Raw genomic sequence first — 13,859 nt, forward strand, 5'->3', positions numbered from 1 at the left:
CCAAGATGCATGAATTTAGGGCTTGTTTTCGATTGTTTATTTTAGCTAATTATAATCTTTGATTTTGGATAATCAATTTTTCTAATATTTTTATTTACTTTTGTGTTCAAATTATAGATTTTTTTAATAAAAAAAATTTTGAAAATCCATAATCAATAAAAGAGTAGCTTTAGCTGATTTTTAATTATTCTCCATAAACAATTTTGTGAAATATAAAATAATAGAGAGCAAGGCCTTAGAAAATTTTTTTTTTTTGTTGTGCCAATTGTCAACTCCTACTCTAACCTATTTAGGAGAGGGCCTAACTAAGTCAAGGGAAGTTAGAGGGAGTGGTTCCTACCTCTAGAGCAAAGGAGATGTGCAATATTTCAGGAAGGGTCCAATTGAGTTAAGGGGAGTTAGAGGGAGTGCTTCCTATCTTTACACCAAAAAGGTGCACTACTTCACACTCTTTAAATTTTATAGCAGGTGTAAAGATTTGAACTCTTGACTTGCAGTTAGATTTATATTTTATGCTTTACCTTTTAGAGGAGTTGGTTCTTAGAAGGTAGTGATACTCGAAAGTTTTATTATTATTATTATTTTTGCATTAGTGTTAGCAATGCTTCATATTTATCAAAGAATATAAGTGGATCACCAAGAGACATTTAAAATTCCTTTATGAGCTATTGTAGATGGAGACTTCAAATCCAGCATCCTGCAGCTAACGTAATTAAAATAATTTAGAGGGTGCATCATTGCACCTTTATCTTTATGGTTTAACCGGGCTATTTCCCCTTTAACCCTTGTACAATTTAGTTGATCTTCCTTTCTGTTGAAGCTGAGTATTATAACTTTTGCCATTGAAAAACAATAATATTAAAATTAAAGAACAGAAGTGCTACACGTGAGTCTATTTGCATCTGAATTGTTCAAGCTCAAAGCAATCCATATGACTTTCACCATCAACTCTTGACAAAATTTGTTTGTTTCGTTAGTCTCCATCCTGCCCGTGACTGTATTATTCAAATTGCTTTCTTCCCTTCTAACAATAGCTAAATTTCATAGGTACAAAACCCGGCCTGAGCTTTAATCCGCAAAGGTGAACGGTTCATTCGATTGCTAGTTCAATTGCAAGTTGATCGGTTCAACCAATAGCTATATTAAATAATGCAATACTATATTCTAAATTATAGAAATAATATAATTTTTTTGAAATAGTGGTTCAATCAATAGTTTTTTAATTTTATCGATTGAACTATCGAATCATTAACTGATCAAGAAATTTATGACCTATCCGATCTAACTATCAACCCAACCTAGTTAGATGGCCGATTCACTTGATTGCCTGTTGAACCTCCACTCGGGGCTGGTTTTTATTACCATGCTAAATTTACCCGTCAATACTAATTCCATCCGATATGCATTCATTTGGAAGGTCGTGATGCTCCACGGTCATCCAAAATTAAAATGCTATACGTTATTTTATCTGCATCTGAAATTGCCCAAACAATTCCTAAGACTTTCACCAGCAATCTTTAGAGAATTTTCTTGTTCCATTAGTTTCTGTCCCGTACATAACTTTGTGATTATTTTTTAATTTGCTTTGTTTACAGCCCGGCCATGTCTAATTTTGCCCGTTCATTCTATGCGAAGCTGGTGGCTCAAGTAAGTTAACTACGGTGCCAACCTGTTCCGTAAGTTTGATACCGTTGTATCTAAGTTTCCTTCGCTCAGTCTATTGGCATATGGTAGCTCGGTACATTGGATATCTGTTTGCATACCATGATCAACTTTGTCTTGAAAAGGTTTTCCAATGAGATGGTAAAACCTCTCAGCCACAAGCACATGCCGCAGGATCAGCCAGCATATAACATCTTAAAAATAACTATGCAACTGGATGAGAGTGGAGCACCGGGAACAGGGTTCAATTCTTCACAAAGCAAATGAAAAAGCTACCATTAATATGACAATTGACTTAAAAATTCAATATATCGCACCATGCACTGCCATTTGAATAGAAAGGTCCAAGTGAAGGGTTTGTTTCATATTACCCCCATCAGTTCCCCTGTAGCAAGTTCCTAAGATGCTCGGAACTCATTTTTAACAATCCAGGCAGGGTACTTTTGGCATCTGATTTTCAGTCCTGACGCGACGCAAATAGTAATAAAGAAAGCAAAAGTAAGTGAGGGGTCAGATATCATTTTTTTCCCCGACTAAAATTAAACGATGAAAGTTGCCAGTGACCATCATCGCAAGCAATGTTTAGTACTCAGCATAACAAAACACATCATGTCATCGCAAGCAATGTAAAATTCCGAGCATACAAAACACGCAGATAAATGAGCCAAGTTCAAGAAAAGGGTGCGGTGAATGATATTAATCAGCAACAACTGGAGATTCGAACTAGAGAGTATAAGACCTCCCACTTGTCATCATCCCCAAAATCATCGAAAGTGCAATTTTGAACGCACATTTGTTAGGTAATGACATCATCCAATCCCCTGCCGAATAAGTTCACGAGAAAGCCAAAAACTAATCAGTAAGCTATAAGCCAACATTAAGCAATACACACGACAAAGAAACTACCAATATCTCATGTACCATTCAAGGTACCAAATGATCATTTGATATAATACTACTATGTTGTCCAGTAAACAATGTCATATTCCATATTCTCTATTCAAGTGACATCATCATCAAGCACTACAGGCGTGTCTATCAACACCTTGGCTCATTGCTACAGTGCATAAACTTGAAGGAAGTTGCCTATGCATTTAACCATTTGCTGATAAAACACGTTTGACAGTCAAGAAAACCCTTAGGCCTTGACAGTCAAACATGATTACTATGAAAGAAGACTCAAAAGAGACTGGCATGATTTTCCATGAAATGAGTCAAAAGACTAAGGTCAAACACACTCAGTTAAACTATCTCAAAAATTCAGCTCTTCTTTCAGATGCAAAAGAGCACATATATAAAGCATTTATGCATGCATGTACAAATATAAATATATATATTAGAGGTGACAACATGGGCGGGATGGGTGGGATTTGCTTAGGTTTAAGATGAAACCGAGTTATATGAGTTTGGGCCCAACCTTACCCATATAAGTTTTGGGACTAACTTGGACGGGATCACATTGGAATGGGTTTAGATTGATCCCGCCCAATACCCAAATCTATTTTCTACATATTTTTTTCTTTAATTTATTTTTTATATAATTTTAATATTTTTGATTTATTAAATTTCTTTTAGTTTTATTAAATAAACATGCAAGTGCTTTACACTCAGGATTATCACCAAAAATTGGATTAACAAATAAAGGAAAAGATAGGTATACAATCATGACTATAAAAATTGTTAAAGATAATTTTTGAATCTAAGACTCCGTTTGGATTGGCTATTTTTTTAAAAAATAAGTTTTTCAAATACAATGTTACAGTAATATACAATAAATCAAAAAACATCCCATCCATATTAGTATATCAAATATTTCAAAAAAATGTTATAGTAAAAATTTTTCATATACACTACTACAATAAAATATTTCAAAAACACCCCCCAAAAATAGTTAATCCAAACGGAGCCCTTGCTATTTGAGCCCAATGGATACCCAAGCATTTTCCAAAATTTCCCATCAATTAATGGGTACAATTGGGATTTGTCCCATTTTAAGCCCAATATCAAATTCCAATATCCATCCTGCCCAAAGTCTCAATGGATATGGGTAAACCATTGGAACTTGGGACAAATTGCCATTAAGAATATATATATATATATATATATAATTTCAAAAGAGCATGTGTCATTACTTACTATCTCCTAGGACTTGCAGCAGCACCAACCACCCTGACAACAGCAGAAATTGAAAATATTATACAGGTACCAAATTGCATCTGCAAAACCAAAAAAAAAAAAAAAGAAAAAAATTCATTCAATATTCTTTTGAGTACCTGCCCTGCTGATTTCCAACTACACTCCCACTGGTCTTCCATTGAGTTGAACCCTTGTTTTGGGAGCTGCCAAAATCATTCTTCTCAGAATTTGTTCCATTTCCATATGTCAATAGCGTAGATTGCCCATGCCTGCTCTCAGAGCTATTCATTCCCGTGTGATCCTTAGGTTTACTCAAGATTTTTACATTTGACACACCTTCACTGTTGCTAAAGGAAACACCATTTGGATGCTGGTTCTTCATTGCCGATAGCTGAGATGAGTTATCGATGGCATTTGAAGGCCTGGACACTGCATACTCCTTAAAAATGCTCCTGTCAGACTTTCCAGATGTGAACTCCATTGATGGAGCTTTCTTCAACCGGTGAGACTGAGCCATCGGAGTCACAGCAACAGAAGGCACCAATGATGAGTAAGACGATGTTACAGCGGCAGCAGCAGCAGCAGCAACCTTAGCAACAGCTGCTGTGGCTGCTATGATTTCTTGTGCGCCTTCTCGAAGTTGTATGTAGTCTCCATCAATTACAAATAACTGGAAAGAGAAAATAGGTTACTTAAACTTATTATTGAGCAATGCAGAAATTTAACTTAGGACCAAAATGCATACTTCAGGATGGCTGGAGACAAACTCATCAAGCTTCCCATACTTCTTTTTGTAATCATGCCAATGTAGAGGGGCAATCATTTTACCAAGTCTATTTGGAAGCTGCACAAAATTAAGGCATACATCATAAACAACTTACAATGTAAAAAAACAATCTTGCACTAACAAAAACTTCTCTGAAAAGGAAGGAAAAATTGAGATCAACTAACCGTTGTGGTGATCCTGATTCTACCTCCAGATCCTGGTGGAATTGTACGGACGATGCAAGCTAATAATGATCTTTCATCAAGTAGATTAGCCTCTGATAATTTTCCACCTATACCTGTATTTTTCTGACCTGCAGCAGCAAAGGATTCAGAAAGAATGACTTCTGCAGCAGTATCCATTGTACTTTCGCTCAGATTTGCAGCATGATTTGCTTCTTCAGAAGATGATTCATTGGAGATAGAGCCACTTTTCTCCATCATTAAACCTTGCACCTCCATAGGAGAATTAGATAATGAGTTGACATTCTTCTCCTGTTCCAGATGAAAATTTTAATCAATCGAAATACAAATTCTCCACTGACAAATAGACAGCGAGCCTAGCACAAGCAACCAGACCATTAGGTGAACTTAACCCTGGAGACCCATTGAATTAAGCAAATGCATTACCTTTGTGTCGTTAACGTGTGCAAGAGAATCCAATCTCAAAGCATCATGAAACTGGGAAGATATTTGTTGCAAGCTCTGCTGAGGTTGGGCTCCAGAAAGGTAGCTTGTATCTATGGATTCAACTGGCTGCAATAGATTTGTGGCTGAAGAGAATGAGTATCCACATAAAAGAAGCAACAAAGACAAGTTTAAGCAATTATAGTTTTAAGCCATCGACCTGTCCCTCCACATTTGAGGATGAAACCACAGAATGAGGTTCCATTCCTTGGCTGATGTTAACGTTCATATAACCTGAATGAAGAACCTGACCATTTACAGAGGATTCATAGTTGTAATTGGAATCCGACCTCAACATGTTAGGTTCAGTTTGTAGAGAATGTTGATCATGAGTTGCTGCACCCTCTGATACAGCCTAAGACAGCAACAGTGACAGTGGTAAACCATCACACTGAAGGTAAACACTCTAGATAAACCAGCCAAAATTTTAATAGAGCACCTGTTGGTTTTGCCACTGCTGAAGCGATGACACTGCTGGCACAGAGTGAAAATGTCCAACATGTGATGGTACAGAATGAGGCACCCCTTGCTGATGCACCACAAAGGGATGCACGGCAGTCATCTGTCCATGTGGAAGGTAAGTTGGCATCCCAAGCAGGGATGACGGAGCAATTGGAACACCATGGGCATGATCAGCCTAGCAACATAAGGTGGAAAAGATAAAGTGAAAGAAAACCATCATATTTGTGTTTTATATTCATGAGTTGGACATGACATGGAGGAAGAACAAATGTGCTGAAAGTAATAAAAAACTAGGGAAAAAATAGTATACAATAAATTAAAAAGGTGACAGGAGCACCTCCAACTCAACGTTGATCTAGATTCAAATAGCTTTATATTTCTACAATGCCAACAATCTCAAATTAGTTTCTTTATAATACAGAAAACTGTAGGGTACTTTTCAATCCGCAGCAGATACAGTAAGGACTGGCAACCAGTCCCACCTTTCTAGAACTTGTCATTCAGCTGATGACAACAAAGATTACAGCTTCATGGAATTAACCGACAACTTCTAATAGTTGTTTGCATGCTTGTGAAGTTGATAGATGCAGAATTGAATATCCAAAACATTCTAACAACTTAGGCATCTTCAACTATGAGATCCTCAGATATATTCAACAAGTAAACAGAGATATGGATTGCAGTTTGAAAAAAAAAAAAAAAGAAGAAGAATTGGGACTTCCTTGGGATACATAAAGAATTAAAATGTAGCAACGCCCTAAAGTAAGGTGTAAATGTATTGAAGAGCTATACGACATATTTGATGCCTTTCAAAGAAGCAGTACAAAATTCCAAAAACAAAAAGAAATCTTCTGTCTAATGCCTCATTATTTACACAAACTCCTCATTTTAATAATCTGTATTGGAATGAGAATGCAAGAGTGAATTTAGGATAGGCAAATGACACCCATCCATATATTCATTAAAAAGGAATTGTTTCAGCAATATTTGCAAAACAAACATCCAGACAATAATTTTAGTGGAAACTCTACCTGCACTGATGCATTGCCTACTGAAACAAACGAAGCATTATCAGCATTTCCATTAGGTAGGCTAGAGCTTTCACCAGGTGAACCACTTCCACTCATATCCAGGTGGCCACTATTGCTCTTTCCAATCTGGGAAACATCCCTTGGATTTGTCTGAGAAACATGTGAGGCATCGGAGTATGTGTTGCTTCTTTCTCTTGCATCAGCCAATTCATGCTGCAGCTGTTGTATATGGAGATGAAGACGCTCCATCTCACCAAACTAAGAAAACAACAAATATCATTGGCTTTAACTGATACAAATACCAATACATTTTGTTTCTAGGAAAATCATGTAGTACTTGTAAAGAATTAGGATGAAGAAGAAATCAAGAGCAGGAGATCAGCAAGGAAATGTGAAAGTACAATTTTGGTTAAACCTTAACAACCTGTCTTTGACAACCAAGCCAAAGCTGATTATATTGCTCTGTGCGTTCTCGAAGTTCAGCCTGTAAAGAGTGGTTAGTAGTTGATTGTAGTGCATCCATCTCCTGTACACGAGTTATCCAAGCCTGGGCCTCTCTCAACTGTTCATCTTTGAAGAGGATGTTCTCTTGAGCAATCCTATTCTGCATGATGAAGATTCCCAACCAGTCACAGTACTGAATAAATATGATTGAACAACTTTTTCAAAAAAGGCTGGAAAAACTGACATGGTAATTCTACAAAGGGAAACAAATTAAAATTCATGTATGATCTTTGGGGAGCATATTAATTAGCAGGATATAAACGAAAAGGCACAAAAAAAATTCCTCCAATTCGCATTTTAAAATGGTCAAAAAGCTTTGCTAAAGTAGATGAAAATTGCTAACTTCAGATTCAAAAGCAATACCTGTTCCTGCAACTCCATCAGCTGTCGGTCCTTTTCTTGAAAATGTTCCTGAAGTTCATGGATTTGTTTGATATGCTGGGCTCTTTCAGCCTCAGTGTTATCTCGCTCCCTCCTACAAAAACAAAGCAGAAGAACAAATGTTGAACGCTCACAACAACATACAACAGGAAAAAATTTCTCTCTCTTCGTCAAGCAACCAGGACTTTATCTGAATGAAATTTCAAAAGCTTGCCAAGAAAATGATGGGCATAAAGACGAGAGGACTATAGCCAAAAAGTCTCCTCGTTTCCACTAAAAAATGGGCTCTGACCTCAGAATATTCTAGAGCTCATACCTGTACGTTTGTAGCTCTTTGCTCTGCTCTCTAAGAAGATCCTCTTTAGCCCATGCCTGCTAAAGTTTATAACAAAGAATGAATTTAGGTTAGCAAGCGCGCCAGGGGCTGAAACAAGATTGCCTTCAATAACGTGAAAAGTTGCAAAACAAACCGCTTCATTGTCTAGTCTGATAGCGTGCAGCTCCCTTTCTTTGTCTTCCATCTTTCTCTCCAACTCGAGCATCCTTTGTTCCTTCTCTCGCAGTTGCTCCTTCACAGGCAGTGAAAAGGCTATTCAATAAGCAACCCAGAAGTGCAAAAGAAAAAAAAAAAGGATCCACAAACTCGCTACTCTAAAAATGCATATACGCTAATCAGCTAAACATGAAACCTGAAGCTTGATTTTGGCATTTTCATGCTCTTTGATATGAGCATCATAAGTGCTCCGCATCTCCATAATTTCTCCCCTTGCTATAAGTTGAGCGCGAAGTTCGGTCTCCATCTGCTGCAACTCCTCTCTTTGTTTCACCACGCTATGCAGCCTCTGCTGCAAAATATCATTGTCCAAACTTCCGTCAATGGTAATGGAACAGAAATCCACATCAGCCGGCTCTCTTCCCTGTTGCACCTTAACACCACATAAAATAACCTTCACTTTTCACTCACATTCCCTAATCAAAAGAGTACTGATACAGAAAAAGTCCATAAGACCCCATTTTTAAGAAGACATTTATTACCTCGTATATCAATCTCTCATCCGATTGCCCCAACTTTGAACGCTCCAATTCCTACAGTTCACCATTATTTTAATCTCAATTAAAAGCGACAAAATTCACAAGCCCTTTCAATCTAAGTAGTAAGAAACAAGCAATGCAAGTAGGCTTTGAAAGTAAAGAATACCTCGTTGCTGGAACTTCGAACCGATGTTTCGGAAACAACCCTCCATTCTTTGCGAGAAGGTTGAGACGAGGGCACGGACAGAGAAACACCGCGTGCGGCTGCAACACCTGCCGCGGCCTCCATTGGTCAAATCTCCCCACTACAAATAGTCCTCCAATTTCTCGCTGACAAAAAATTTTAAAAAAAAAACCCTAGTATCTCCCCCAAAACCCTAAAGAATGTATATCGGCAAGCAAGAGAGAAACATAGACACCGTAAAGCGAGAAATAAAGGACTAAAATGAGGTCAAAGAAGGGTTGAATCAAATGAATGAGACAGAATTGCCATGCTTCAGAGTCAGTCAGTGAGTTAAGGAATGGATTTGTAGACTACCGACTAGCTCTCTCTCACTTACTTTCTCTCTCTACGGTGGCGTATATACAGATTTTTAGGGGAGAAGGTGGGGATTTTTAACTATTTAATTTACTAATTGGCCTTAAAGGGAATTGGATGGTGGACTGGAGGCTAAAAAAAAAAGTGAAAATGAGTAAAAACGTTTGACGACACGAGAAAACGAAGATAGTTTACGGTGCGTGAGGAGATATGATTGGGCGTTGGGTATGGATACCCCAAAGCCCAAGCAAATGCCCAACGCTCCCGCCTTTTTTCATACATGATGAAGAAAGTCTTTTACGTCCGAGTTGCTTCTTTGAGCCAACCCATTTTGCGCTACTCACAAATAGGTTTAATATATGAACCGTTTTTACACTATGTGGTACGATGCAATTGTGACTGAGATGCCGACACCAAAACAGACTTAACTTGTGCCGTTCTTAATTTGGATCATGGCCTAACAAAAATTGGTTTTATAACATGTATTCCTAGCCACTAGAATCAACCCAATGATTAGGATAGGGTAAAGTTCTTAATGTCTTTTTAGCTACTGGATTAACATTTTGTATATGACAGTTAGAGGTAGAAAAGGCACGACAAGACTTCATCTATATAAGACCTAATCAGGAGCTCTTCGAATCCTGTATTTGACAACTAAAAGTATGAAAGGCATCCAAAGGCATGAAAAAATTTCGTCTACACAAGACTTGATCAGGAGCTCTAGTAGGTTTAAGGATTCCTTAATCGATAATTTGTGAGGAGTAAGCACTCAATATGACTCAATCAAATTTGAGTCGAGCTTGATGTTTCAATTTATCCTCGTGCTCAAGTTCAATAAGTTATAAACTTTATTTGAATCCAATTGCACCCTTCAATTAAAACGTGGATGTTTTTGTAGTCTTGACATTTTCGAGTGATGAAAAATGGACAAATGCTTGGGTAGACCCGATTTATGGTCCCACCCATAGATCAAATTATCCAGAATTTGCCACGTTATCAATGCGAATTTAACGCTTCAAAACCAAAATTGTTCCATCTCTCTACTCATCATCCTGATCCACAACAACATTGACTGAATTAATAAGCTGTTCTCTCAAGGCTTTTGCTATTCCTTTTATGCCTTCCGGTCTTACTCTTGATGGTAAACATCTCAACTGAGTAGTATACTAAATATATAAAGGTCCAACCACACTTTTTTTTTTGGTCTTTATAATATCAATTAATTTTGCCTTACGAATCAGGTTTACATATGCAAAGTTAGGTCATTTGAAGTTGGAATTCATTCTTAAAATGATATGAGAAATGAGACATAATGGCAAAAAAAGTATAAAAAAAGAACTTGGGATAGAAAATTTTGAAAAATGAGAGGATGAAAATCTATTAGTCATATCTTTCATTTGATTTTCAGATCTACTTAAAAAATTTATAAGTCTTGCATTTTTTGAGGATATTAGAAACTATAAGATAAGTGATGGAACTTTTATGATAGAGAATAAAAGGCCGAAACAATTGGAGATGTAAACATTATCCCAATAAAGAGGAAGAGGGAGAAAAATCTTTTAACAGAGGAGGGGAGAAGTTTATAGGTTACTAGAGTAGTAAGAAATTGCAGGATGGAAGGGAAATGAGCAGTGAAATTAGGTCCTATTTCTCAAATGAGTTTTTTAGATATTTATTCAAAATTTTACTGTAACTTATGGTAGAATTTATAGGAAAACCTTTTTGAGGCATGTAAAAAATTTCCTTTTTTTTTTCAAAGAAACTTTTCTTTTTTCCCTTTTCTTTTTCATTTTCTTTCTCTTTCTTTTTCTTCTTCTTTTTCTTCCTTCTCTTCTTCTTCACTCCCCACCCCATTGTTCTTTTCCTCCATTCCTTATGGCAATCTATGAGGCTAGCTTCTCTTTTTTTTCCCTTTTTTCTCTCCCTCCCTCATTCTCTTCATTCCCTCTTTTCCTTCTCTTCTCCCCCATTCCCTACTTTATCCCTTCACCTTCTTCTCCCTCTCCCTTTCCCTGCCACCCTCCCCCTTTCTTATGCGCGATCTGGTCGCACAACTGTGATGTCAGTCTACTCATTGCAAAGTATCTGTTATATTAGATAGAATAGGTAGAATACATCCAAATCTCATATAGGAGAAAAGGAGGGTGACAGGAGGGTAGAGAAGATGGCGGGAGAAAGTGGGGAAAGAGAGGAAGCGGAGAGAAAGAAAAGAAAAAAAAAAGAAAGAAAAAACGGTGGCCAGCATCAACGCCAAAAAAGTTGACGTCTGGCGTTGGCCAGTGGCTTTGGTGGTGATAGGTTGAAGTGGAATGAGGAAAAAGAAGAATAGAGAGAAGAGAATTTTTTTGTGTGTTTTTTGGTATTATAATGTAGGTATTTTTTAAATTATAGTTAAAATTGGCAAAAAATCCATTTGCCAAATAGGACCTTAGGTTGGAAGAAAGAGGTAAAAGGTAATGTCTATAATGGTGGTGGTAATAACTAGAGCATTAAGCAAAGTAGCAGTGATAGAGCAAAAAGATAGAGGATATTGAGGATTCGATGGTTGTAAATTTAGAAGAAGATGAGTGTATAACCGAGAAGATGACATGGAACATTTTTATCACTCAATCTACATAAGAGGTCGTAAACCGAATCTACCCAAAAATTTTCCATGAAAATGTGATACGAGGTATGTTTCTAGTTGGTAGTTGCAAAAGGGATGAGGTTGGGTAATTAGTTATGTCTATCATTCTTGAGTTTTGAGTTGTACGACCCATTAACTTTATTGTTCATAAGTATGCCTAATTGACAAGTGAATTTTTTGGATGTTTATCTAAATTTTAATTGTAACTTATTGTATAATTTGTAGAAAACCTTTTTAGGGTGTGTAAACTTTTTTTCCTTTTTCTTCATCTTTCTTTTTCATTTTTTTCTTAATCTTTCTTTATTTTGTTTTCCTTTTATTTCATATACTCTTTTTCTTCTCCATTCCCATCTTTGATCTTCCTCATTACTTTCTCACTATAGGCGACCGTTGGTGTCACAAAAAATCATTTTTTGCTTCTCTCTCTCTTTGTCTCTGTCTCTCATTCTTCCTCGTCTTCTCTCCATCTTCCCCCTTATGGCCTCCCTTTTTTTCCCCCTCATCACCCTTCTCTTACTTCTAACGTGATTTGATCGCATGACCAAATCATACTAGGGAAAGGAGGAGGGTGGCAAAATGAGGTGGCTGGAGACAAAGAAGGAGATAGCTAGAGAGAAAAGAGGAAGAGAGAGAGAGAGAGGAAAGAAAAGGGGATAAGGAAGGAGGAGAATGAGAGGGAGGAGAGAAAGAAACAAAAACTAAAGAGATTGGTGGTACTGGTTAACGACGAAAACAATGGTGGGTTGATGAGATGGGGAGAGGAAGAAAAGAAAAGAAATAAGAAAATTTTTTTTGTGTTTTTTTGGGTATTTTAATATAGGTATTTTAAAATTTTCGAAAAGTTTTTTAATATTACACAACTTAAAGTTGTTAAAAAATTATAGAACAAAACTTGGCAAACAACTCGTGTGCCAAATAGGTGATTAAGTATGATGAGTTTATTGCCAAACTAACTCTTCTTTTGAAACATATAATCAAAGTAATTTTATTTTAAATTTTATTACCTTTCTAATTCTTTTTTTGCCACATAGGTTGCATACGTGGCAGGATAGAGATAGAGGCACATTTCATCTCTTTTTTTCAACTAATATCTTTCCAATTCTATTTCCCAACTAATATTTTCTCTGATTCTCTCTCTGAACCTTCCTTTTTTTTTGGGATAATTTCAGATACCTCCCCTGAAGTTTCTGACAGTCTCACTCGCCTCTCCTGTAGTTTCAAAAATACCACAAATTTCTCCTAAAACTAAATATGCAGTCTCAAAGTAGACCCAATTCAAAAATACAAACAATAAAAAATGGAGAATTGGAGAGAGAAACAACTATATACCACAAATGCCCTGATTATCTTGCATTAATAATTTTATCTTTATGACTAATACTAATTTACCTATAAATACCTTACACGGGGTGGTCTGTGAGGTACAATCAGTTTACAAACATGTACATTATGTTAGATATTAGTTACTTGTCTGTTTCTATATTGGTTAAAGGATTCTAATTTATCGTTAATTACGTTAATTGTGTTTATAATTAACTTGAACAAATTTGTTCTGATAATCACGAAATATTAGAGAGATAGTTTACTTCAATAAGTAGCATGTATATAAATACTTAGTGAATGTACAATCTGGTTGAATAATGTACACCGTGTTATTGACCAAGTACGATGCATATAAATTGTTGAACATGCAGTTATTTGTTCACATGCATATTGTAATTAATCATCGCAACAATATGCATAGGCAATGGTATGCATACATTTGGAATAGTTATTGGTGTTTTGACCCACTTGTGCATCTCCTTGCAAGTTTCAGTGGGTATGTAATTTTATCTATATAACTAATACTAATTTGTCTATAAACACCTTACACGGGGTGATCTATGAGGTACAATTAGTTTACAAACATGTACATTATGTTAGATGTTAGTTACTTGCTTGTTTCTATATTGGTTAAAGGATTCTAATTTATCGTTAATTACATTAATTGTGTTTATAACTAACTTCACCAAATTTGTCTTGATAATTACAAAAT

The 13,859-nt window shown here is 36.3% G+C and overlaps 1 protein-coding gene across 5 annotated transcripts; it reads right to left on the reverse strand.

The window, feature by feature from the left end:
• Nucleotides 1-2,161: 2,161 nt before the first annotated feature.
• Nucleotides 2,162-9,245, reverse strand: LOC113728251 (uncharacterized). Of its 5 annotated transcripts, none has more exons than XM_072073212.1 (16): nt 8,827-9,245; nt 8,664-8,714; nt 8,318-8,554; nt 8,099-8,197; nt 7,945-8,000; nt 7,611-7,722; nt 7,168-7,347; nt 6,744-7,001; nt 5,690-5,887; nt 5,411-5,605; nt 5,194-5,319; nt 4,750-5,058; nt 4,544-4,642; nt 3,936-4,468; nt 3,799-3,831; nt 2,162-2,483 (listed from the first exon to the last, which is right to left on the reverse strand). In XM_072073212.1, coding segments are annotated over exons 1-16 (2,610 nt in total). In that variant the 5' UTR covers nt 8,950-9,245; the 3' UTR covers nt 2,162-2,482. The 5 variants fall into 5 exon arrangements, with proteins under 5 accessions (XP_071929313.1, XP_071929315.1, XP_071929314.1 ...); XM_072073214.1 differs by having other exon boundaries at nt 2,332-2,483; nt 7,945-8,003; nt 8,318-8,473; nt 8,827-9,085; XM_072073213.1 differs by having other exon boundaries at nt 2,332-2,483; nt 7,945-8,003; nt 8,318-8,545; nt 8,827-9,085.
• Nucleotides 9,246-13,859: the final 4,614 nt, after the last annotated feature.

Source organism: Coffea arabica, chromosome 2c (assembly GCF_036785885.1).
Source record: "Coffea arabica cultivar ET-39 chromosome 2c, Coffea Arabica ET-39 HiFi, whole genome shotgun sequence".
Taxonomy (NCBI): Eukaryota; Viridiplantae; Streptophyta; class Magnoliopsida; order Gentianales; family Rubiaceae; genus Coffea; species Coffea arabica.

Excerpts from the sequence above, each read along its gene's own strand:
- LOC113728251 (XM_072073210.1), bottom strand. The coding sequence starts at position 8,949 with ATGGAGGCCGCGGCAGGTGTTGCAGCCGCACGCGGTGTTTCTCTGTCC. Across the intron at positions 4,643-4,749 it reads GAATCAGGATCACCACAACG|CTTCCAAATAGACTTGGTAA; the intron begins GTTAGTTGATCT and ends AATTTTGTGCAG. Across the intron at positions 3,832-3,935 it reads GTTGGAAATCAGCAGGGCAG|GGTGGTTGGTGCTGCTGCAA; the intron begins GTACTCAAAAGA and ends TGCTGTTGTCAG.